This window comes from Phacochoerus africanus, chromosome 2, assembly GCF_016906955.1.
Source record: "Phacochoerus africanus isolate WHEZ1 chromosome 2, ROS_Pafr_v1, whole genome shotgun sequence".
Lineage (NCBI taxonomy): Eukaryota > Metazoa > Chordata > Mammalia > Artiodactyla > Suidae > Phacochoerus > Phacochoerus africanus.
In genome coordinates this window covers 110,724,487-110,751,368 of record NC_062545.1, presented here as the reverse complement: position 1 = coordinate 110,751,368, position 26,882 = coordinate 110,724,487, and the positions used below count along the sequence as shown (strand labels likewise).

The 26,882-nt window shown below is 45.8% G+C and overlaps 2 protein-coding genes across 7 annotated transcripts in view; one reads left to right on the top strand and one right to left on the bottom strand.

Annotated features, from left to right (window-relative positions):
- APH1B (aph-1 homolog B, gamma-secretase subunit) overlaps nt 1-26,882 on the top strand; it is a 214,118-nt gene that overhangs the window by 83,371 nt on the left and 103,865 nt on the right. The gene's annotated exons all lie outside the window — the stretch shown is intronic.
- Nucleotides 1-26,882, bottom strand: part of CA12 (carbonic anhydrase 12) — a 59,368-nt gene that overhangs the window by 26,524 nt on the left and 5,962 nt on the right. For both annotated transcript variants that reach the window (XM_047766034.1, XM_047766045.1), the window contains exon 2: nt 24,867-24,887. In XM_047766034.1, the coding sequence (XP_047621990.1) occupies nt 24,867-24,887 (21 nt within the window). The remainder of the gene's footprint in view (nt 1-24,866; nt 24,888-26,882) is intronic.

Genomic DNA, 26,882 nt, shown 5'->3' with positions numbered 1-26,882 from the left:
CTAAGATAGATTCTTTTTCAGTTTCTTTTCTATTATAGGTTATTATAAGATATTGAATATAGTTCCCTCTGCTATAGTCTCGTAAGTTTATGTAACAGTTTGCTTGAATCAGGGTCCAAATAAGGTCCACATATCATGAGTGGTTAAATGTCCTCAAGTTTTTTTACCTATGAGTCCTTTTATTTCTCTCCAGCATGAGTGTATTTACTCTGCGCATATGAATTTACAGACCCACTGCCGCAATTTTATGCAAGTAAGGAAGGATAATTTTATTATTTTATAATCTGTTTGCAGGCATGGTATAGAGGTGAGTAAAAAAACTTTATGGGTTGGGTCATTTCTTGGATTTAGACATTTACTACATATATGTTACAGCATATATTATAATAATAAAAGCATATAGAGCTCCTTACAAGACAAGGATTATGTAATTACTGGTATAGTTTGATTACTGTTTCTCCCTGATCTCCTTCTCACCAACTGTACACTATAGGCTTAAGAACAGCAAAAATTTAGAGTTCTCTGGTGGCCTAGAGGGTTAAGGATCCAGCATTGTCACTGCTATGGCTTGGGCCACTGCTGTGGCGTGGGTTTGATCCCTGGCCAGAGAAGTTCTGCACGCCATGGATGCAACTAAAAAAATTTTTTAACAATTTTTTTTATTAAAGTATAGTCGATTTACATTGTTGTGCTGATTTCTGCTGTACAGCAAAGTGACCCAGCCATACACACACACACACATATATATATTCTTTTTCTCATATTATCTTCTATCATGTTCTATCCCAAGAAATTGGATATAGTTCCCAGTGCTATACAAAAAAAAAAAATGTTTAATGAAGATAAATATTGTTTATAACTTGGACTATATCTGGTGAGTCTAGACCCCCAAAAAGTTCATTCATTAGTATCTGATTTTGAGGTTTGTCTTTGGGGCCTGATGTTCGTGGTAGCCACACTCTTGGGGCAACCCCTCAGTGTCTGAGTGAATACTCTGGCAAGCAGCTGCTTGGGCAGCTGGTCCTGGGCCACTGTCTCCAGGGCCTGCCTCTTTGGATTGGCTACCAAAACACAGATCAAAACTTGCCCCAACAGTTTACTATAGTGGCAAGGTTTACACATTCTAGATGTTGACACACCCTTTTCCCAACCAATAGTCAGAATTTTTGTATAATAAAAACTTGTTCAGTACCCTGGATTTGTTTTATAAGGGGATCTGCCTCTAGTAAAAATGTGCCTAGTCTAGGCCTGTAAATTTATATGAAAATGCTCACAGATTTTGTATCACATTTGAATATACCTTAATTAAATAGATTCGATTTGCAGTTTAAGAAAATCAGTTTAGGTTGAATAAAGGAGACAATTGCCAAATACCCTTCTTGGAGTGCTATTTACTTTTGAAGTTAATTCATTCATTTCTTGGACACATGTGCCTGCCATGGACCAGGCATTGTATTGTGTTGAAGAGTCGATGGAATACACAACAGATCTGATCTCTGTTCTCATGGAACTGACATTCCAGAGGGAAAGACTGATAAGAAATTATAAATACACAAAGCAATACATAAGTAAAATAATTACAGTCTGCAATCACTGCTATGAAGGACATAAGCAAGGGCTATGATGGAGAAAAATGGAGGGACCACTATGGTCCAGGTGGTGCCGGCAGGCTTCTCGGAGGAGGCTCCATTAAAATTGAGACTTAAAGGATGGGACTGAGCCCACCACGAGCCAAACTGGGGAATGGCATTCCAAAGGGCAGACACAGAGCACTCAGAGGCCCTGCTGCAGCATAGAGCTTGTGTATTATATGTGTATGTAATGGAAAGACTCAGAAAGAACCAGTGGTTCCTCTGGCTTCCCATAGTATCTGCCTTGGCTGGATTCTTGCCCCTTGAGCAGAAGGCCCCATTCTGCTGACTCTGCCTGTTTTCCTGCCACTCAGGTGGAGAGGCATGGCCACAAAGCCCAAGATCCTGCCCAGAAGGAAAGGAGGCTAGTAGGGGTGTGGGTTAATGATTGATGGATGATGTCTTATTATTTTATTATAAACAAACAGGCCATGGAACCAAACAGGCATTGAAGCTTTTTCTTTCTTTTCTTTTTTTGGCTGCACCCAGGGCATGTGGAAGTTTCTGGGCCCAGGATCAAACCCCAGCCGCAGCAGTGACAATGTTGAATCTTTCATCACTAGACCACCAGGGAACTCTGAAGCCTTTTCTTTCTTAATATTACAAGTGAATCAGAGGCAGAGCAGGGAGCAAGGGCTCAAAGGTCAAGGTTACTTATTATCTACAAAGCTTAAAGCTGGCTTGCCACAGCAGGCCCCTTCTACTCCCTTGGATTTTATGTTATAGATCAAATGTTTCCTAAAGATGCTCTAATTCATACTTCACATCAAAGTTTTCTCTTTATCATTTCAATTTTTGTTTGGGTCAGCTTGAGAAGGATGAGGCAGGAACTGGGTAAAACCCTCCCAAGCTACTCTTTGGCATGATTTCTGGTTTAGCCATGGCACTGATACCCATGGTGCAGTCTTGGGGTGAGAAGAGGTGAGCTGCAAGACTGGGGCCGCCAATTCAGCTCTCTGCTAGTCTTTGGGAAGTCCTTCCCCTCCACCGTGGTGTATCTAGAGGGCTCCTCCTTCTCTGTTAATCCTCCAGCTGTGGAGAAAAAGGAACTCTCCTACGCTATTGGTGGGAATGTATATTGGTACAGCCACTGTGGAGAACAGTATGGAGATTCCTTAAAAAACTAAAAATGTAGTTACCATATGATCCTGCAATCCCATTCCTGGGCATATATCTGGAGAAAGTTATAATTCAAAAAGATACATGCATCTCAGTGTTCACTGCAGTTCTAGAACAACAGCCAAGACATGGGAGCAACCTAAATGTTCATCAACAGATGAATGGATAAGGAAGATGTGGTACATGTATACAATGGAATATTACTCAGCCATAAAAAGGAATGAAATATTGCCATTTGCAGCAACATGGATGGACCTAGAAATTGTTTCTTTCTTTTTTCTTTTTTTGTCTTTTAGAGCCTCACCCATGGCATATGGAAGTTCCCAAGCTAGGATTGAATCGGAGTTGTAGCTACAGGCCTACACCAAAGCCACAGCAACATGAGATACAAGCTGTGTCTGCGACCTGTACCACAGCTCACAGCAACACTGGATCCTTAACCACTGAGTGAGGCCAGGGACTGAACCTTCATCCTCATGGATACTATTCAGATTCATTTCCACTGAGCCACAAGGGGACCTCCTAGAAATTATCATACTAAGTGAAGTAAGTCAGACAGAAAAAGACAAATATCACGTGATGTCACTTATATGTGGAATCTTTAAAAAAATGATATAAATGTGCTTATTTACAAAGCAGAAACAGACACAGATTTCAAAGACGAATTACCATTATCAAAGGTGAAAGGGGGGTGATAAATTAGGAGTTTGGGGTTAACATATACCTACTACTATATATAAAATAGGTAACCAGTAGGGACCTACTGTATAACACAGAGAACTTTACTCAATGTTCTGTAACAACCTGAAAGGGAAAAGAATCTGAAAAAGAATATATATAACTGAATATATATATCTCCCCGTCAATACTTAGTACATGATCCGAATTACTCTGCTGTATACCTGAAACTAATACAACATTGTAAGTCAGCTATACTTCTAAAAAAAAATCCCTCTCCAGGATTGCTGGGGTGGAAAGGAGTGGGGAGTTTCAGTGTAGGCTAGGTGAAAAGAGTTTGCAGTCATTTACACTTTGGCATCCGGGCATTTGTCGTTCTTTCTGGAGGGAAGGTTTTTATAGGGAGGAGGGTTAGGTTTCCAGGCTGCAAAAGGCAAATGGTGACCACTGTTTGCTTCTGCTTCTCCATCTCTGCCCCCTCTTAGGCTCTGTTGCCTTCAAGAGGGTTCATTCTGGCAAAGCTCTGCCCACCTCTCTGGACTTCTCTGCACCTGCTCTCACCTCTCCTTTGTCTTGCAGCAGTGCTCAGACATACCAAGCTGTGGGTACCTCCCTGGAACACACTCTCCCTGCCCATTTCACCTCTGAAGGCAGGACCAAGTATTTCCCCCTTCTCAGTGCTCTTGTGGAGCCTTTTCAGTTCTCTTTGAGAAGTGCCCACACTTATTAAAATAATATTTATACCTTCCTACCCCTACAGACCAGTGGTTCCCACAGTGTAGTCCCTGGATAAGCATCACCATCCTCATCACCTAGGAACCTGTTAGAAATGCAGATTCTTGGGCCCTGCCTCAGACCCACTAGGGGCAGCGCCCAGCATCTGTCACTGAAGGAGCCCAAAGGGTGATTCTGATGCTTGCTGATGGTTGGGAATCCCTGCACTGGGCTCTCAGCTCATCTGTCCCATTCAATTTTGTAGCCTGCACATCCAAGTATGCAACCCATGGTTCTTGAACAACAATAAACCACTAAGAAGTTAGACAAGTTGCTGAGTTGGTAACAGCCCAACCCCATAGGGAAAACTTGCCAAACCCGTCACCCATCAGTACTCAATACATGATCTTATTCATTGACATGAGTGTAAACAGGCTAAGACCCTAGTTGAGCCAGACAACCTGCCCTATGCTCCTAAAAAAAGATTAAAAATATTCCTTCTTGGGGAGTTCCCGTTGTGGCTCAGTGGTTAACGAATCCAACTAGGAACTATGAGTTTGTGGGTTCGATCCCTGGCCTTGCTCAGTGGGTTAAGGATCCAGCGTTGCCGTGAGCTGTGGTGTAGGTCACAGACGTGGCTCAGATCCCATGTTGCTGTGGCTCTGGCATAGGCTGGCGGCTACAGCTCCAATTAGACCCCTAGCCTGGGAACCTCCATATGCCACAGGTGCAGCCCTAGAAAAGGCAAAAAGACAAAGAAAAAAAATTCCTTCTTCATCTCAGGCAAGAACAGTAAGAACTGCAGACACCATCTTTTTTGTGCACTTTTATATGTGTAATTATGGAAACACAATTATGGTCTTTGAGATCATTTCTATTCAATGTTGACCATTAGGAATATAACTTCCTCTTCCAAATCTGTTTACATAACTCATTTCATGTTTTTCATCTTCTGTGTGGTGTGTGTGTGTGGTAAAATATACATAACATAAAATTTACCATTTTTAACCATTTTAAAGTGAATTCAGTAGTATTAATTATGTTCACACTGTTGTGCAACCATCATCACTAGCCCTTTCCAGAACTTTTTCCATCATACCAGATGTACATTCCTGATGAGAATGTAAATGGTACAGCCATTGTGGAAAATAGTTTAGAGGTTTCTTAAAAAAGTTAGAATTCTCATATGATCTGGCAATACTACTCTTAGTTTTACCCAAAGGAATTTAAAGCAGGAACTCAGGTACTTGTGCACCAGTGTTCATAGGAGAATTATTCCTAACAGCTAAAAGGTGGAAATAACCCAAGTGCCCATTCGCAGATGAAGGGATAAACAAAATGTGGTATTTACATACAATGGAATACTGTTCAGCCATAAAAGGGCTCATTTCATTTTGTTTTTGTTGTTGTTGTTTTGTCTTTTAGAGCCACACCCACGGCATATGGAGGTTCCCAGGCTAGGGGTCGAATTGGAGCTGTAGCCGCTGGCCTACACCACAGCCACAGCAAAGCAGGATCTGAGCCGTGTCTGCAACCTACACCACAGCTCACGGCAACACCGGATCCTTAACCCACTGAGCAAGGCCAGGGATTGAACCCACGTCCTCATGGTCCTCATGGATACTAGTCAGGTTCGCTAACCGCTGAGCCACAACGGGGACTCCAAAGTTCATTTCATTTTAATGTACAACTTCTTTTTCAAGAATCTAACCAACTAGATGTTTGGGGAGAGCTGTTCTATGTTTTCACAACATCGATCACAGAAGCAAACCTTTGGTAGGTGCTCAGTAAACACTCAATGGTTGAGGAAAACTCTCCATATCTTACTAGACTCAGAAAAGTTGGTGTCAGACTTCGGTATGCCTCAGAATCCCCTGGAAGGCTTGTTAAAAAGCACAGATTTCTTGTTAAAACACAGATTGCTATAATCCTCTCAGGGTTTCTGATTCAGAAGGTTCTGGGTGCAGTCCCAGAATCTGGATTTCTAACCACTTCCCAGATGATGCTGATGATGCTGTTCTGGGGACCACACTTGGGAACCACTGGTCTAGTGTAGTATTTCTCAACCCTGACTGCTCACTGGAATCTCTGAGAGCTTCTAAGATTGCCTCTGGCCTCAGCCCCTGAGATCTGGTTTAATTGGTCTTGGGTGGGATCCAGATTCAGGAGGCGTTAAGAAAAGCTGCCCAGGTGGTTCTAATGTGCAGCCCAAGTGAAGAAGAGTTGGTGGAAAGCCCTCGATGGCGATGGGGTTGCAGCCAGGGCTTTTTTATTCTCCAGTGTCAAGGTCAGGTTGCTTCTTAAAAAATTAATTACTTTTTCATTGTGGTAAAAGATATATAACATAAACTTAGCATTAGTGACATTAACATTCACAGTGTTGTGCAACCATCACCACTGTTTAGTTCCAGAACATTTTCATCACCCTCAACCCACTAAGCAGTCATTTCCCATTCCTCCCACCCCCACCCGCCCTTGGCAACCACTCCTCTACTTTCTGTCTCTCCCAATTTGGCTCATTGGGATATTTCATATAATTGGAATCATCCAATTTGCACCTGGCTTCTATCACATTCTATAATGTTTCTGAGGTTCATCTGCATTGCAGCACTTATCAGTACTTCATTCCTTTTTGAGGCTGAATAATACTCCATTGTATGGCTATCCTCCAATTTGCTTCTCCTTTCACAGGGTTGCTTTTTGTTGTGTAAATATTTAACTCTGGCTAACCTGCTATTCTCTACTATAAAATAATTATTGACTGAAATAAAGCATTGGTGTTTTCTCCTGGATGGGTTTTAGAAAATATACAGTGAACAGAGGTGAAAGGGAACTGGCGATGATACAGACTGGTTTCCTGGAAACGAGAGTCAGGGGGCTAGTGAGGCTGGTTTTTGTAACAAGCTTCTGACAGAGAAGGGAAAATGTCAAATCGTCAGGATAATAAAGGCATAGTCCATGCCAGGCAATGAAGCAATGTTCCCTGGCACCAAAAGGAAATTGGTGGGAGAGCGAATAATGTGAGCAGAGGCTGCCTTAGCAACAGGCTCCTCCTCTGGCAGAGAGAGAGGTTGGAAAATATCATAGGTGTTCCTAATTGTCACTATTGCTGCCTCTTCTGGCTGCTGAAAAGCTGCTCTCCTCTCTCTCTCCCCATCTACCTTCTCAGCGCTCATCTCTGTTGAAAGGGGGAGGCTGTGGGTGGGAGCCGTGCCTTGACTCAGTGGTGAGACAATAGATCAGGGACCATCCAGGCTATGTGAGTCGGATGTGGCCCTGAACAAGTGATTTAGTTGTGGGCTTCCGGTGTGTGTTTACGAGGATGAGTGCTTCCCTTTGGCTCCCGTTCTGATTCCTCACCTCCTCTTTGCAGCCAGGCATTGTATAAGAATTGTCTACACCATTTGCTTCTGCATCTCCACTTCCTGTCCCGATCTCATGGCTTGCGGACCCTGACTTCCAGGCCCACTGAAATCAAATAGACTCTCCAGGTATCATTTTACTTTCAGCCCCTAGCCCTGGTAGTCCCCTCATTTCTGAACCTCTCCTCTCTTGGGTTTCCAAGGAATGTTGCTTTATTGGAGTTTTCATCTCGTTTCTCCTGCCCCTTCTCAGCTCTCTGCAGCTCCCTGCCCTTGATGTCCACTGTCCCTGTGGTTTTGTCCTTGGCTCTCTTTCTCTCTCACTCATGCTCCCCTGGGGTGACCTTGTCCCTTCCTGTAGCTTCAGGACCCCCCCCCCCCCCCACACTTCCCTGCCTGGGCTTTCCTCCTAAGCTTCAGACCCATCACCTACTGGGCAGCCCCACTGGATGCTCCATGGGTGGAGGCGGAGGCAGATGGGCAAACAAATGTTGTGAAAAATCACCAAACCCACCATCTTTTCCTCTCACCCTCCGTCCAAAACCTCCTCCACCTCCTTGAAGATTCTCTGTCTCAGCTGATGGTACCGCCCACCCCCCAAAAGCTGGGCGCCACGGTCTACTCCTTCCCCTCTTCTTTGGTCCCCATTTCCAGGCACAGAGATGTGACAGTTTTACTCTTTTAGGTGTCCTCTTTTAGGATAATATTTTTTTTTTCTTTTTTTAAAATCTTTTTAAAATTGAAACGTAGTTGATTTACAATGCTGTGTTAGATTCAGGCTGTATAGCAAAGTGATTCCAACATATCTATTCTTTTCCATTATGGCTTATTATAAGATATTGAATTCCCTGTGCTATACAGTAGGTCCTTGTTTATCTATTTTATATATAGCACTGTATATCTGTTCATTCCAAACTCCTAATTTATTCCTCTCCCCCCCTTCCTCTTTGGTAACTATAAGTTTGGATTTTTTTGTGTTTTTGTGTGTGTGTGTGTGTGTGTTTAGGGCCGCAGTGGGTTATCTGGATTGACTTCCAGGTCAGAAAGAAAAAAATGCCTTTAAAGACCATAGGAAGTGGCATATGGAGGTTCCCAGACTAGGGGTCGAATCGGAGCTGTAGCCGCCAGCCTATGCCACAGCCACAGCAATGCCAGATCTGAGCCATGTCCGCGACCTACACCACAGCTCATGGCAATGCTGGATTCTTAACCCACTGAGCGAGGCCAAGAATCGAACCCGCAACCTCATGGTTCCTAGTAGGATTCATTTCTGCTGCGCCACAACGGGAGCTCCTATAAGTTTGTTTTTGATGGCCAGGAATGAGTCAACTTCTGTTTTGTAAATAAGTTCCTTTGCAGCATTTTTTAAGATTCCATTTGTAAGTGATGTCATATGGTATTTGTCTTTATCTGGCTTACTTTGCTTAGTATGATAATCTCTAGGTCCATCCATCTTGCTGAAAATGGCATCATTTCATTCTTTTTTATGGCCAAGGAATATTTCATTGCATATATACACCACATTTTCTTTATCAACTTTACTCTTTTAGGTGTCTTTCTAAAATACTATTTATTTTGAAAATATTTTAAGTACACAGAAAATTCATAAGACCAGCACAATGGATTCCTATATACTCTTCACCTAGAATCACCAGTTGTTAACATTTCGCCACATTTGCTTTATTACTCTCTCTTCAGACATCCATGTATGCTGTTATTGTTATTCCTGAACCATGTGAGAGAAAAGTTTGATACTGTTCCCTGTTGTACTTACATACTTCAATGTCTGTCTCCTGAGAACAAGGAGATTTTCTTATATAATCACAATATAATTATGAAAGTCAGGAAATTTAACAATGAATACAATACTATTATAATCAATACTCAAAATTTTACACCCAGTCTCAAAGGAGCCTCCATAGGTTACCTATGATGTTTCAAAGGGAAAAGCGTAACATTCAAATGGAGGAAGCTCTCCACACTGTCTTCGCCATGGGATGAAAATGATCACCAACAGTGGGAAAACAGAATTCTCATAGTGCCTCCTGATACAGTGCATGGTGAAAGACACATCACTTCTGTGCTCTTCACACCAAAAATGGACAACCTGACTCTCTTGAGAAACCCTCAGACAAACCTAAATGGAAGAACATTCTGTGTAATATCTGGTCTTTGTGGTTTGCAACTGTCAAGGGCATGAAAGGGATAAAGAGGCATCACAAATAAATGCAGTGGGTTATCTGGATTGACTTCCAGGTCAGAAAGAAAAAAATGCCTTTAAAGACCATAGGAAGTTTCTTTTAAACTTGGCCTTCCTCCTTCCCCAGTGGCATAACCCTGTTTGAGTGCAGAGCTTTGTATCTGTACCCCTCCCTGGCCTTGTGACTCCAGCTCTCCCCTGCTCAGGTTAAGGCACATGAGATCCAGACATTCCTGTGCTGAAAGTTCATTAGTGGCTCCTCTAGCCTTCAGGATGAATCTCGAGTGCAGCCCACCAGCCCCTCCTGATCCCAGTTCCCTCTCCAGCTTTTCCCCACTACCTTCTGTGAAAGACTGGGGCAGGGAGGGTTCTGAGACTTCACCCAGACTAAGAATTAGCCTGCCACTGCTTCATGGATGCTGTGAACACACGTAACTCCTGAGTCAGAGACAAAGGACAGTTTAATATCCACGGCCATAGCAGAGGGACATTGGCACCTGTTTCCCAAGCCCAGTCCCACAGGGTGAGGTAATGAGGGCCTTGGGACGCCAGCGCTTGCAAACTGTGCAGCATAATGAGCATTCCTCCCAGCTTAGGAAACCCCGCTGTGGAAAGGGGGTGGCAAACCAGCAAAACAGCCCAGCCTTTGCCTCCAAGAGAGACAGCGTTATTTTACGGGACAGCACACAAATCTGTTCTCTGCCCAGGAAGGAGACACTGGATCTTATGATTTGCTACATAAACATCTTTGAAAAGATGGTCTGGAGCAAAAACTGTTGGTGCCTCTGTTCAGACCCCGGGAGCTATTTTCCCTCTACCACTCCTGCAACCCCAGGCTAACGCCTGCCTCTTTCTCTTAATTGCAGCTCACCCTCTCCTCTGGTTTTAGACCCCTGTTGCCTACCATGGGATGCCTTCCTCATCCCTAAAATGCACACCATCCATGCAGGGAAACACTCAGGCACTCTCCTTGCTCTGCTGACTCCTTTACCTTTCAGGAATCAGCTCCTCAGGCAGGCCTGACAGCCACTGTCACCCCCCAAATGTAGGATTTTGCCCCACCTCTGTGTGCACAGCGCTGGTGTATGTTCTCACAGCCCTTAATCTGCTCTGTTGTCATTACCTGTTTACACCTCTGCTTGCCCCTCGGCCATCAGTCCGTGGAAGGCCAGGGCTGTGTCCTGCTTGTCTCTGATCCCCAGTGACCAGCCCACAAAGGGACTCCATAATGACTGGTGAAAAGTAGGTGAATAAGTGAATCCACTGTTATTGTAAAGCTACCAGCAGTTTCTTCCTGTCACTTGAGGAGGAGTAGGATGTAAAAATGGATAAAGCTAGAAAAGTTGCTTCATAAGGGGCAGGGTGGGGGGGGTTCATAAGCATTTTCTATATTCTGAAGGAGGGGCCAGAAATTTGTCCTTGAGGAAGCTGTGTGTGTGTGTCTATGTGTGTGTGTGTGTGATAAACCCTCTTAGTGACACAGACACAAGGCAGGTTATTCCCCAGCGTTTCCGTGAAAGCACAGCCCCCCGCCCCATAACAGTTTAGAGGCTGGTGCTTCAGGTTGAGATGCTAAGCATTCCATTTCTCAACCCAGTGATACAAGTGGAATGCACCTTTAATTGGGCTGTGTCCTTGCAAAGGCCACTTTTTTCTAAATATGGATGGGGCTGTCCTGGGCTGGAATGTTGCCGCCCCACCTGTGATGGTATGTCAGACCAAGCCAGTGGTTCTCAACAGGAGTCATTTTGCCCCCTTAGGACATTTGGCAAGGTCTGAAGACATTTTTGGGGTCACAGTCATCTAGTGGGTGTATGGGGTGGCCAGGGATGCTGCTAAACGTCATACAGGGCACAGGACAGCCCCCTCACCCCTGTAAAGAATTATCCTGCCCGACATGTAGCCAGTGCAGAAGCTGAGGAGCCCTGGCCCAGACTCCTGTGACTGCCTTGTCAAGGCCATGCAGGAAGGCGCAGGTCACACACCGTGGAGGAGGTTTTTCTAGAAAGAATGGGGTAATTTCCATATCAGTCCTTCTGGGGCAGGAAAGAGGAATAGGGACCTCATCTCAGGAAAGAGGAAACACAGTCAGGACTCCAGGCCAGAGAGCAAGGCTGGCGCCTACTAGGCACTGGTAGGAGATCCCCAGGGAAGCGAATGATCATTGCCCTCAGGGAGGACTGAGCAGACGCATGTTCGAGATGTTCCTTTTAGGCTGTGGTTGCCTGTGCCATCCCAGCACCTCAGTCAAATTCTGTTAAACTCCACGGCCTGGTGAGTTTTGTTTTGTTTTATTTTTTTAAGCTACCTTTTAATGAGTGCTTACTACATGCCAAGCATCACTGTGTATCAGAAGTTGGCTAACATTTCCTGCAAAAGGCCAGACAGTCAGTATTTGGGGCTTTGTGAGCGGTATGGTCTCTGTTGCCACTACCCAACTCTGCTGTTGTAAAAGAAGTGGCCATAGAGCATGTGCAGACAGATGAGTGTAGCTTTGTTCCAAGAAAGCTTTACTTAGAAAAACAGACGGTGGATTGGCCCAAGGGCCATAGTTCACCAACCCTCATTTTATATGCTTAACGGGTATTTTTTTGTCTACATAACCCTATGCAGAGGCTTTATGTTCTCATTTAGCAGTTGAGGTGACTGAGGCACGGAGGTTGAATATAGGCCCAAAGTCGCAGGGCCGGTAAGCAGCAAGGCTGCCGTCCACCCTGCCTCTCTTGCTCTCCCCTCTCCTACAGCAGCCTTTGGAGGCTCTGCAGCCTGGGCAGAGGCAATGGGTAGCCGGTGGTCAGAGGTGACCAGCAGATAAACCCTGGTGATGGTCCAGAGCTAAAGGGGAGAAGCAGCAGTGGGGGGATTTGTGACCTTGTAAACATTCCTGGGAGGGTCTGCCAAATACAAAAAGAGGGGATCTGATAAAAGATGGGAGCTTTCTGCAGTGACCCAGGGTGGAACCTGATCTAAGAAAAGGCTGATGGGCCCCTAAAGTGGACCTGCTGTTGAGCCCATTCTTTGTGTGTGTGTGTCTTTTTGCCTTTTTTAGGGCCACTCCCATGGCATATGGAGGTTCCCAGGCTAGGGGTCTAATCGGAGCTGTAGCCGCCGGTCTAGACCACAGCCACAGCAATGCGGGATCCGAGCCACATCTGCAACCTACACCACAGCTCACGACAACGCCGGATCCTTAGCCCACTGAGGGAGGCCAGGGATCAAACCCGCAACCTTATGGTTCCTAGTCTGATTAACTACTGAGCCACGATGGGAACTCTGAGCCCATTTTTCACTTACCAACTGTCACAAAGAGGAAGTCCTTTCTGAGAGTTCACCTACAGCACTCTTGCTGTTATTGTTTAAAGCTGCTCCCTCAGTTTTCCCTTTTAGAGAGAAAACAGTTTGATGGTTCTCATACCCGAAGACCTTCCTCCAGGCTACTTCTGTCTCCCTTCCAGAGGGGCCTGAAGTACAGTGAGAAGGTCAAGGGCTTTGGAGCCATTGACCAGGCTGCCAGTTACAGCCGTTCCACCTACTGGCTGTGTGACCTTGAATGCATCTCAAATACCCTGAGCTTTGCCTACAAAATGAAAGTAGCAGTACCCACCCGGTAGGATCCAGGGCTGTTGGGAGGAACGAACATGGTAGCATTGAGATCTGTGTCTGTTCATGATGGATTCCCAAGGCATGCTGGTTTCCAGGCCCTTCTTGAATAGAATAGTCTCAGTTCCTGTCTTTTCCCTAGGGGTTGTTTTCCAACCTTTTAGGGCAAGTTCTCCCTTTCATCTCACCGGAAAACAAATCTTGGTGACCTGCGTATCTCCTTTTACTTCTAATGAGATATGTATGCCTAGGTGGCATTTCATTTCAGACTGGTTTCTCCTCTGAAATCCTACCATCCCAGATCAAGTGCCACCTTCTCCCTGGTGCCGTTCCCCACTCCCAGAGCCAAAAATCGAGCAACAAACCTTTCTTGCCTCATTCACTCAACAAATGTGCCCTCCTGGGCTGGTCTCTGTGCCTCTGGGAGCAGCCCCTTTGGGGAGAGTGTCACTCCCCACAAGCTGTGCATGAATGATGTCGTCCTTCTAGAAAACTCTCCTTGAGGCTAGAAAGGGCTCCTGCTCACCCCCCTTTGCCCCTCTGAGGCCCCATAACACTGCCTTGCCTGCAGCAGGCTCGTGCTCAAAATCCACCATGGAGGGAAAATTTTCTCCAGGGACAATCTGGCAGGTTAGCCTTAGCTGGAATGTGAGCACTTGGTTTATTAACCCAAGAGGTACTGGTGCTTCTTGAGGCAGTTACATGAAGGGAGAGCATGAAATTCCTGCAGTTTTCAAAATTTTTTCCCCAGGGCATGACAAGTTCTGACCCAACATCTTTGCACACACACAGTCTTGCCAACACGCTCAGTGTTACCAGTGTTACTCCGTGATGGGACCTTTCCCACTCCATCCTTGTTGATGGACATGTTAAGCATTACACCAAAAGGCTTATCAAGAGCTGGGGGATTCTTGGAAAAGTACCAAAATGAAGCAGAGAGGGGCAGCTGTAAGATCTCCCCTAAGCACTGCTCCAAGTAGTGACATGTCAGTGCATGTTCCCGCAGTTCAGAAACCAGCGGAGAGACTCACTCCACGTTCATGGTGTAGGAGGTGGAGGTGTGAGTGTGTGGGGGCGTGGACGCATGTAAGATTGTAGATATATGTGAACATGGGAGTGAATGTGCATACATATGCATGCAAGTGTAAACTCCTGCATACACCTCTTTCCTAAATCACTGGGGCTAAGCATGGGGCCAGGGAGCTCTCTTCCTTCAGCCTCTGCTGCCTGGGCTCCCGTGTAGCCACAGGGCTATGCTCACATGGTGTCCCTCACTCCTTCCTGCCACCCCCAGCCTGCCCACTCTCTCTCATGTGCTTTTCTTAACTTAAGCGTGTTGTCTCTTCCCTGTTCTCCTTTCCAATTCAAGTCTTGCCAATCCCAACCACCATACTCCTTCAGCTGTCCATCCTGCTCCAAGGATCTGAAAACAGTATTGATCCATCACTGTCCCTGGAGGACCCCTGATGTCTCTCCCAGCCACGAGCTGCTGACAGTAACGATGACTGTATTCTATTGATTTTTTTTTTCTCTAGCAGCCACACTGGTCTTTGATCTGCATTTCCCATGAGCGCGTCGAAAGGGACTGTATCAAATGTTTATTTATGTCAACAGGTATTAAGTCTATTGTACTTTCTTGAACCACTAAGCCTTTTACTCTGATATAGGGAAGAAGTGCAAGGTAATTCGGCATAATTTGTTTCTGGCAAGTCTATATTATTTACTGTTTCTAAAAAAATGACTGCATTTCCTCAATGGCTTTTGCACAGTGTTGTGATGTGTCATGTCCACAACACCTGGCATAAAGTGAACACTCACCAGATGACTGGGGAAATGCAGGAGGTGGAAATCCAGAAACACAGATTCCAGTCCCGTCTTGGCTCCTCCTGCGTGGGTTGCTTGACGGCTCTGAGTTTTCCTTGCCTCATCTGTAAACGGGCTGGGGCTGGGCTGCATCAGCGCTCCCCACTGTGGTCCCACTCGGGCAGCAATGGCAGTCTGGATGCTGATGTGAATACCTCATGCAGCCCAGTGGAGAGGGGCACTCACCCATGATCAGGCTGCTCTGGCCCATTACAGCGTAAGGAGTCTGTGTTTCTGGCTGAGGTCTGTCAACAGATGAGGGCCCCAAGGCCCCTCCCCTGGTTCAGACCCCTACTCCCTTCTCCCACATCCCTCTGGCCCCTCTTCCTCCAGGGTTTCACAATTCACTCTCCACGCTGTAGCCAGGAAGATCCTTCTAGAGTGCTTATCTCAGGTTTCTACTTAGAAGATTCTAACCGTCTCCTACCATCTCCAGAATGAGGTCCCAACTCCTCAGCTGGTCCATGAATCGCCCCCCACTCTGGCCCTGCCCCCTCTCCAGCTCCTTCCCTCCTTACTGGGGTCTTAGGTGGTCCCCAAAATCTATCAGCCTAGATGATCATTGTACAATCTGTCCCTTTGTCCCAAAGGCCCTTTCCACCCCTGCCCTTTGCTTGGCTGGCTCCCCCATGTCCTTCAGGTCTCAGCTTGGACATCACCTCCTCAAGGAAGCCCTCTCGAATCCTTCCCCAAGACACTAGTGAGGTCTCTCTCTTCCGCTCTTCGTCTCATTGCATTGTAAGGCCCTAATGCACTGTCTCCTCCCAGATTCTCAGTCCTATAATAATAGGGGCTATGTCTTATCCATTATTTCCTTAGCACCTCGTCTAATACTTGGCACTTTGTATTTACTCAATAAATGTTCATGGAATAAATGTGAATCAGTTTTCTCGGGCTAACTGAAAACTGGTTTTTATATCTGTCTTTGATTAATAACAAATGGGAAAAAATAACTATTACATTTTTAACATATAAAAGTTAAGCCTTTTAAACAATGGTATCCATGGGGGGCAGGTACGGAGAATAAAAGAGTGAGGAACATGTCGGGTACGTGACCCTCAGGGCCTTTCTAGATAATTTTTCCAGAAATATATTTGATTAACATTTTGGTTCCGGGTCAAGAAAAATACCTGTAAACTAGAAGGGCACTGTCAGTGAAGAATCTGTAGATTTGCAGGAGCATAGATAGTTACTCTAGTCAAAATTACCCGTTTGCCTCTGGGCTTCCTGGTGGCCAAAGCCAAAAGGGTAAACAGTCATTTATGTGACTGCCTCAGACTTGTTACAAAACATCTTTGTTCCACAACCTTCAGAGTCACCTTTTCTCCTTTCTCCACTTCTCCTGCAGTTCCCAGAAGGTGGGGTACCAAGGAGGGGTCTCCCTATAAAAGCACCAGGCACCATTTGCCAATGTCACCATTTCCTGCTATAAATATATCTCATTCTCCTCATAATCAAAGGGACCTTCCAGAGCCAGCTGGCCCAGAAGAGGGGGCAGCATGACCATTTGCCTTGAAACTAACCACAGGCATTCTTATGAGCTCTGGATGGGTCTCCTCCTGTTCACCCAGAAGTTACACAGCTGATCTAGTCACAAGTTAATGATTGCAAAATCATTTACAAAGTTGATAAGCTAAATGAACTCTTTTCTTTAGAGTTTATGCCAGTTCTGAGTCAACCTTTACAGACACAAGGAGGTGGCAGCTTGTATTTGTTCCTTCCTGGTTGACGAAAATCAGATGCTTGCCAGGTCACTGGAAAGCTTGCTTCTTAAAGAAATATTTTTGTAAACTTAAGAGAAAAAAAAAAAGGTGGAGTTCCCGCCATGGCGCAGCGGAAATGAATCTGACTAGGAACCATGAGGTTGTGGGTTTGATCCCTGGCCTTGCTCAGTGAGTTAAAGCTGGCAGCTGTAGCTCTGATTGGATTCCTAGCCTGGGAACCTCCATATGCTGTGGGTGCGGCCCTAAAAAGCAAAAATTAAAAATTAAGAAAAAAAGCACCTAATTTATTTCATTTATAAATACTTGTAATATAGATCCACACTATAGGATCACTTACACTAAAAAGTATTTCATTTATAAATACTTGTAATATAGATCCACACTATAGGTTCACTTACACTAAAAAGTATAAGTGAACTGTGGCTTGATTGGAAGTTGGACAAAATTACAGTTTAAAATCTAATATGAGGAGTTCCTGTTGTGGCGCAGTGGTTAATGAATCAGACTAGGAACCATGAGGTTGTGGGTTCGATCCCTGGCCTCGTTCGGTGGGTTAAGGATCCAGCGTTGCCATGAGCTGTGGTGTAGGTTGCAGATGTGATCTGGATCTGGCATTGCTGTGGCTCTGGCGTAGGCCGGGCGGCTACAGCTCCGATTAGACCCCTAGCCTGGGAACCTCCATATGCCATGGGAGCGGCCCTAGAAAAGGCAATAAATAAATAAATAAATAAATAAATAAATAAAATCTAATATGATTCTCCGTCATTTCTATATGCTGTATCATGGACAGTGTGCATACTAGCCATTATTTTTACATCTTCTTGCCCCCACTGTTTCACCATTTAAATGCTGAAATTAAATCATTTCAGGTCCTTTCTTCATGTTCCTAGTATCTAATAGGGTGTTTCTCAGTGTTTGTGGTCCAGCTACCATATTTCACTGCTTCTAGATGCCAAGATATCCCAAATACAGAGATGCTAAAATGGTTTAAAAAAAAAAAAAAAGAAAAGAAAAGAAAAAGGAGTTCCCATTATGGCTCGTTGGGGTACAAATCAGACTAGTATCTGTGAGGATGTGGGTTCGATCCCTGGCCCCGCTCAGTGGGTTAACAATCTGGCATTGCTGTGAGCTGTAGGTCACAGACACGGCTCAGATCTGATGTGGCTGTGGTGTAGCGCCAGCGGCTGCAGCTCCGATTCAATCCCTAGTCTGGGAACCTCCATATGCCACAGGTGCAGCCCTAAAAACCAAAAAAATAAAAAATTACATGTAAAAAAAAAGTTGCATCCGAGAATCAATGAAACATGGTCTTTGTCCACAGCAAGTGCTGGCTCTCTTTCTTGGTCATGAGGCAGTAACACCGGGAGGCATTTGCATCCTTCACCCTGTGGCTGCCCCTGCAGAGGAAGATGGTAACAGGCCAAGAAAGAGGGCTCTTGCTCCATCCCAGAGACTGGGAGCCTGCAGAGACAATCTCTGATCCATTCTATTCATGGAAAACCATTTTAATCTCTGCCCCAGGCACCTTCACACACCTGCTCTGGATTCAGCCTTTCTGCTTTCAGTCTCCTTTTTGAGCTGGTTAACTGCGGAGGCTCCTCTCTCTCCCAGTGCTAGGGATGGGCTGCCAAGAGCTTTAACTGGCTCCTGGAGAGCTGTGCCCTGCCCTCACCTGTCTCCCTGGAAGCAGAGCACGTAGCAGAGGAGGCAAGTTTGAGCACAGCCAGAGTCCTAAGAGCCCCTGGCAGGACCCCCCTGAGCTCTCACCAGCCTGCAGCCCCAAGGCCCATCTCTGCCTCAGGTGAGTGAGGGTCCCTGCTTAGGCAGCTCAGCACCCTAGAGCCCAGCCTCAGATTTCTTCCCAGCTCCACTCCTGACTTCAAGGCTCAGCCCAGAGACTCGGGGGAGGCAGGGGGCACTCCAGCATGACTGAGGTGGCTTCAGCTATGGATCCAGATATCTGCTCCCTAGATGCCAGCAAAATGCCAGGTGATTAGCTCCAACTCTGCCCTGGTCTGAAGGACAAGGCTGGGAGGAACTTTCTGGCCTGTGAGGCCCATGGGACAAGAGCTTGGAGCTCCTGTGGTTTTTGCTCATTTTTTTTTTCTTACAAGGGAAACTCCTTTTGTTTGTTCCAAATGTAAAAGGAATATCTCCTTGTTGTTTCAACACTCAGGCAATTCAGAAAAGCAAGTAGATTCTTTCGAACAAAACTCAGGTTTGTTTGGTATTGTAGCATTGGCGAGGCATTTCCCCACATATTAGCCAATAGAGTTTTCCGCCACAACTCTGGGAAGTGAAGGGTTAGAAGCTACCCTGCATGCTTACTCTGCGATGGGTACAGCAAGCCTCTCGCTGTACATTATCTCATTTAGTCCTCACTATGACCCTGAGGCAGAGCAGAGCTTCCCAAACTTACGTGGGTATCAATCAGATCATGAGGTGGGCATGTGGAAACAGGCCACTGGGCCTGGCCCCAGAGTTTTTGATTTGGAGGTAAATCTGGAATGAGCCCAAGAATTTGCATTTCTAACATAGTCATACACGGTGCTTTTCTTGCTGCTAAAGAACAGAAGGTGAAGGTTTGGGTTCTCCCCACACACATCCCCTGCCTCCTCCCCTGCGTTTCACTTGTAGTTCTGAGTGTTTGGGATGCATCCTGAGCCCCAAGGGATGCTGGTGCTGCTCATCCAGGTACCACTGAGGTAGATGCTATCACTGCTCCCGTTTTGTAGCTAAGAAAACCAAGGTTCAGAGAGGTTAAATTACTTTTCTAAGGCCATTCGTCCAGAAAGTGGTCTAGCTGATATTTCCAGGTCGGTCTGGTGCTGAGCTTTTTACAGTTCCCACCTCTTCCTCCTGGTTTTCTGCCTCATCTGCCCCTTCCCCCCATGACACCACTCACGTCTGAAGGATCTGGTACTAGCTTTCCCGGTCTTTTCACCCAGCTGTCAACATGCAAATGCAAGCATTGTACCAACTACAGGCTAATATCCTCCAGAACACACAAACCTCAATTCTGCAACGCGGGATAGAAGAGAAAAAATTATGAGTGGGTGGACCACACCACATCCAGAGAGACCCTGGATGTCACAACTTCAATTCGAATAACTGGAACTGTAGCACAGATTTAATAAGTCATAGTGGGTTGGATCACTAAGCCTCAAGGGAAATCCTCAAGACACAGGGGTAGGGATTCAGTTCCCTGGTATGAAAAACATGTTCTGGCCTTTCTTATTCTCTCTCTCCCTACTGAGAGTGCTCTGTGCCTTTTGTCACTCATCCTCAGATGGCAGTGGGAGTAGGGGAGAAATCCCTGGGGTATTTTGAGTTGGCCAGGCTTCTACCTTTGATAAAGATGAAAGCTTTCCTTAATTAAATCAGCCTTTCAATTGCATGTGCACCTAGCTGCTGTTTTAAGTGCTCCCTTTAGCTCTAACCTAGTCCATTCTTTATTAAAGTCACACGGTGTCTTTATCTGCCACTAAAGAATAGAAGGCAGAGTTTTTCCTCCTATCTTCCTTCCATGGGTTCCATGTCTAGTTCTAGCTTAGATCATGAACCCCAGGGATTGTTGGTTTATAGCAACTCAATATTCCAGCAGATTGAGGACAGAAGGCGGGGTGGAGGTGGGATCCTGGTGAACCAATGAGGTTTGCCCAGGTGGAAGGAAGATCACTTCTTAATTCCCAAAGGAAATTTGTTCAGACAGAGTATCTATTGTCTGGGAGAAAGGAGAGCCACTGGAGGAATGTGGTGGCAACACCTGGTCACAGAGAGTCCAGCCATGGCTGAGAAGCTGGGCAGGAGGGCCGACAAGCCCAGTGCCCAGGACTCCAGCTAAGACCCCATCCTTCCAGAGTCCTCACTCCAGGATGGAGGGGCTGATCTGGTGGATGCCTTGTGGAGCCCTGATTTAGAAGTGGGACTCGCTCACCTGCCAGGAGCAGGGCTTGGCTTCCTGTTCCCCTTACATCCCTTCTCCCCCGAGGGTTTGTCTTAGTTCTCCCAAATAGCTAACAGTGATGTCTGCCTATTTCTGAACCAGCTCACAGTGAGGCTCATACTGGGGCACCAGAGCAGCATCTGGCATCCTCAGGGATGCAGCCCTGCATCCATTCTCAGCTCACATGACATGTTCTTGGGTCACAAGTTTCAGTAGAGGCATCCCTTCTGATTGCTCTGTTGTTTTGAACACATTGAGGGGTTTTGGTTTTGGTTTTTTTCTTGTGGGACAGCTAAAAAATCTACTGGGGTAAGGATGACTCTCCCAGCCAGCTGGAATTGTTAAACTCTTTTATTGAATGTAATGTACATATGGAAAAGTGCATGTGTCGTAAGTGAAGAGCTTGATGGATTTTTTACAGACCGAACACAGCACCCCCATCAAGGAACTGAACGTGACCAGTCTCCCCCTCGTGCCTTCTATCAGTTTCCTCCACCCCCAAGAACACCCACTCTCCTGCCTTCTAACAGCCTAGATGCACTTGAGCAGGCTGGAGTTTAGCCTCATCTCACATGTCGGCCTGACTTTCAGCTGCCTTCCATTTCAGAGTTGGTGGCTCAGCAGGATAGAATTGGGGCTGCTTTCAGTGAGGAGGGCACTGATCCAACACACGCCAGCACATATCCAGCTGCTGCTCCCGTCCCGCAAGAGGAGCATTCAGGAACAGGGGTTGGCCCCATCCTGGCTGTCAGATGGTCCTCCTGTCTGCAGGGGGGCCATCCAGGAGGCCAGCGCAGTGACTCAGTACGGAGGGGGATAGGGCTAAAGTTCCCTTTCCATGTGATTCTAGAAGTCCTACCATGTGTTCCTGGAAGCCGGAGGCCCCTGGAGCATTATGACTCAGCAGCATCTACGTGCAAAGTAGCTGAGGTCTGCACCCTGGGAAAGCCAGCATGTGGCCTTGGGTTGGACTTGCCCCATTCAGTGCAGCCTGTTTTGTTGGGAAACCATTTCCCCCAAGCACCTCTGCCAGGCTCTCTATTTACCTGTGTCACTCGGAGCACTGGTGCCAGCTGCCAGCCTGGACCTGTTGCCTCCTTAGCCATCCTCCATCCGGCCTCCTTCACTGGCCCCGACCGAGGGCTGACTCCACTGTGGGTGTGCTCATTTTGCTAATAAAAAGGCAGATTTGCCTCTGTGCTCACTCCTGGGCATGTCATGTATCATTAGACTCTGTCCTCTGCTTCCTTAGCAAAGGGCTGCTCTCATCGCACAAGGCAGCAAGGACAGAGGGCTGGCCAATGCTAGTGGTCAGGAGGAAACACTTCTGGATTGGTTGATATGGCTGGACGGAGGAGCCCTCCCTCAGGGAGTACCATGTCATGCCCTAAGTGGCAATAAGATTTTCCTCCCACATCTTGTTCACTCAGTGTCTTCTGTTCTCCATAACCTTGTGGCTGCACCTAGGGAGCCTGTCTGACAGAGGCAGAGAGCTCTGGAGAGACGTGACTTGTGTGTCCCCTCTCCCTGGGAAGCCAGTAGAAGAGGTGGGACAAGTTACCTCTGATTCAGGTTAGAAATTCTTGGGAACCACAAGAATCACCTGAAATAGACAAGTTTTTCAGGTTCCCCCTCTCCCCCAGATCCAGGCTGAGGCCCAGAAATCTGCATATCTGGAAAGCATCCCAGGTGATTCTTTTTTTTTTTTTTTATGTCTTTTTGCCTTTTCTAGGGCCGCTCCTGTGGCATATGGAGTTCCCAGGCTAGGGGTCTAAACGGAGCTGTAGCTGCCGGCCTACCCCACAGCCACAGCGACCCATACCACAGCTCACGGCATCATTAACCCACTGAGCAAGGCCAGGGATCAAACCCGCAACCTCATGGTTCCTAGTCGGATTCGTTAACCACTGAACCACGACAGGAACTCCCATCCGAGGTGATTCTTATGCAGGTGACCCCAAGCCATAGTCTGAGGAGCTCTGATTTGGACAGCCCCTTCCCCCGGTCACAGATGGGGAGCAGGTGAGACCCCCCCAGGGGCTCATACAGCTTCCTCCAGACTCTATGGAATAAGGCCCAGAGCCTGAGTCCTGCCTTCTCTCCATGCCTGTATCATCGCTCCTGTCACCTCCCATACACTGAACCTGCCAAGGGGCCCTGACGCCCAGACTCTGCCAGTTCCTCCCTTGGCGGGGCTCTTGCTCTGCCTTCCTTTCCCTCTTACTGCCATTACTGTAAACTGGACATCGGGACATAGAGTGGGGTTTCTACAAAGGCCAAACACCTTCCTGCCTCCCTCCCATCCTTCCTCTTCCACCCCTACCACCCCCTCTCCTTAAAACACAAATTGCTCCCTGCCCTGTCCCTCCATCCATGGGACAAAGTGGGAAGAGCCTGGCCTCCCCTTGCCTGCTGCCCCTGTTTGACCCAACCTACCTTCCTGACCTTAGAGTCCCCCCATAACAATTTCTCTAAATGTCTTCCCTCCAGTGCCATCTTGCTCTTTCTTGCCTCCTCTCATGTGATACCACCATCAGCTTTGCCAATAGCACTTCCTTCCCACCATGCTGAATCCTCCCCATCCTCCAAGGTCCAGGGAAAGCCCTCCTCTTCCAGGAAGGCTTCCTTAGCCATCCAGCCCTAGCACTCTAATCCTCCTCTGAACCTTCAGAGCACTGACGTGTTTATTTGCTATCTGTTATTACTGCCTACTCTATTCTGCTTTGAATTGTGAGCTTTAGGTAATTCCCAGCTACAGACCACAGCCTACGCTTCTAATTTCCCACCCACTTAGCCATGTGCCTTGCACATAATAAGTACTTAAGGGATATTAGTACCGATGGAGACATGCAGTGCTAGAGCCAAGGAGACCTTGGCCTGAAGGTGGCTGGGTGATTAGCTCAGGGATTTTTCTGTGCCTCTTGGGCTAAGAAACATCCAAAGGCTAACTAGCAAATCGAAATCAGCCTTCTCTGAATTCTGCTTCCTCTATAGGAATCAACCGTTCTGCCTGTTCCTAGCCCTCCAGCTCCACATCAGGCTCACCATAACAATCTCTCTTCCACACCCCTGTCACTTTAGTTTCAAACAAGACATTATTAATATTCCTGCACTTGCCAGCAGACCCTGGTGCTTGGCCCCTATCCTGACTCCAGCTGATGACCAAATTTCCCATTCAGCTGAGCCAATTTCAAGCTGCTTCATCTTGAAACCCTTTTGCACATTTGATGTCCCTGTCTCTCAATTTAAGACAAGCATCCCTACTGTACTGCATAGGGAACTGTATCCAATCTCTCATAATAGAACATGGTGGAAGATAATATGAGAAAAAGAATGTGTATATATATATATATATATGTGTGTGTATATATATATATATATATATGTGTGTGTATATATATATATATATGCATTTGGGTCACTTTGCTGTATAGCAGAAATTGACACATTGTAAATCGAGTATACTTTAATAAAAAAATTTTAACATAAATAAATTCCCCCCTCCACCAAAAAAAAAAAAAAAAAGCAAGCATCCCTCTTATACTCCAAACTGACATCACCACTTGGTCCTTTGCTTGCTCACAAATATGGCAACAAGAAGTTAATTCTAGACACAATGGCAGCTTAAGTTCCGGGACCTGAGCCTGGCTTTCAGAAAGGATCTCTTTATTCTTTATTATAGGATAAATGTCCTACAGAGGAAAAGGGCACTCTCCTGCCTAGGGCTCTTGCAGTCTAAAGCTAACCTGGGCATCGTCACCTGGCAGTGTGCAGAGGTCTGGAAGCCTTAACAGTACAACTTAAAGTTTAAATACACGAAGCAGGCCCAGCTGTCCAGAGAAAGAGCTGTCTGCTGCCTGCATGGAGTAAGTCTTTAGAGGGGACTTTGTGATCTCTTTTAACAATACCACAACTGCTCTCTCAACCCCCAACCCCCACCCCCCAATAATCTCCACAGATCAAGAAGTTTCTGGCATTCTCATTAATTACAGCCATCTCCTCAAAAAAGCATGTAAGATCTCTACTCACCCAAATAGGTCCACTTGGATCCTGCAAAGAACAAAACAAAGCAAGTAAGTATAGCTGAGCTTGAACAAGTTGACAAAAACCTGACAGATTTTATTTTTAAATGGGTGAGATTGAAAAGGAGGTAGACGCCCCAAACTTCAACCTTTTCCAGTGTGGAGCAAAGGGAATCCTCGTGCACTACTGGGATTGTAAACTGGTGTGGCCACTACGGAAAATGGTATGTGGGTTTCTCCAAAAAACTAAAAACAGAACTACCATATGATCCAGCAATTCCACTCCCAGGAATTTGTCCAGAGAAAACAAAAACATTGATTAGGAAAGATCTCTGCACCCCTGTGTTCACTGCAGCATTATTTACAACAGCCAAGACATGGAAGCAACCCAGGTGCCCATCAATAGATGAATGGATAAAGAAGATATATATGTAGTAAAATACTACTCAGCCATAAAAAGAATGAAATATTCTTATTTGCAACAACATGGATGGACCTAGAGGGTATTATGCTTAGTGAAATAAGTCATACAGAGAAAGACAACTAATGTATGGTTTAACTTACATGTGAAATCTAAAAAAACCAAAAAAACAAATGAACAAACATAACAAACAGAAACAAATTATAGATCCAGAGAGCAAACAGGTGGTTGCCAAAGGAGAGGTACATGGGGGAAGAATAGGTGAGGGAGATTAAGGTACAAATTTCCAGTTGCAAAATAAATGAGTCACCAATATGAAATGTACAGTGTGGAGAATATAGTCAATAACTAATATCTTTGGATGGTGACTTTTTTTATTTTTTTGCTTTTTAGGGCCACACCCATGGCATATGGAGGTTCCCAGGCTAAGGGTCGAATTGGAGCTGTAGCTGCCGGCCTACACCACGGCCACAGCAACGCCAGATCTGAGCTGCGTCCATGACCTACATACACCACGGCAACGCTGGATCCTTAAACCCACTGAGCAAGGCCAGGGATCGAACCCGCATCCTCATGGATGTTAGTTGGATTCGTTTCCGCTGCACCATGACAGGAACTCCCTTATTTTAAATGTATAGAAAAAAATCTCTATGTTGTATAACAGGAACTGCCATAGTGTTGTAGGTCAATTATACTTCAAAAACAAACTCCTAGAAAAAGAGATCATATTTGCGGTTATGAGAAGAAGCAGGGGTGAGGGAAGGGGGCATTGGATGAAGGTGATGAAAATGTCCTAACCCCCAATTACAAGCTAAATAAGTACTAGGGATGTGATGTTCACGATAATAAATATAATGAACACTACTGTGCATTACATATGAAAATTGTTCCGAGTAAATCCTAGGAGCTCTCATCACAAGGGAAAGATTCTTTTCTATGTAATTTTACATCCATATGAGATGATGGATGTTCACTAAGCTTATTGTGACGATCATTTTATGATGTACATAAGTCAAATCGTAATGCTGCGTGCCTTACACTTACACAGTGCTGTATGTCAATTCTATCTCAAAACTGGATGAAAACAATTTTTAAATAAAAAACTTTTTCAGAGTCTGTGTCAGAACAACTGTTTCTCAGAGCAACTGTGAGCTGGCTGTTCAACACCTAGGTCCCTGTCTCCCAGCTTCTCCCAGAGCCTCCAGGATGCTTGGGGCACCAGGATCCAGCTGCCAGAGAAAAGGACGCCCATCTCCTTTCTCTCTTGGAAATTGATTTGCAGTAAAACCTACCTGACCAGCCACGTGGTGGTCATTTATCACACCTGGGCACTTCCTACTCAAGCCGATGGTGGGTTTTGAAACACTGAGAGGATTTTGCTTGTTTTTTTCTTTTTAAGCTTTTTTTTTTTCTTTTAAAGCTGTTGATTAAGCTGGATTAATTGCCCATTTTTTTTGTTGTTGTTGTTGTTTTTCTGTTCCAATTCTTGGCCTCATTTTTAACTTTCCAAATTCAATTGGTAATTTTTTCAAATTACGCATGATTTAAAGAGTCAGGTGGTTCTACAAGGCTCTTTACAAAAATATTTGTCCCCTGACATCC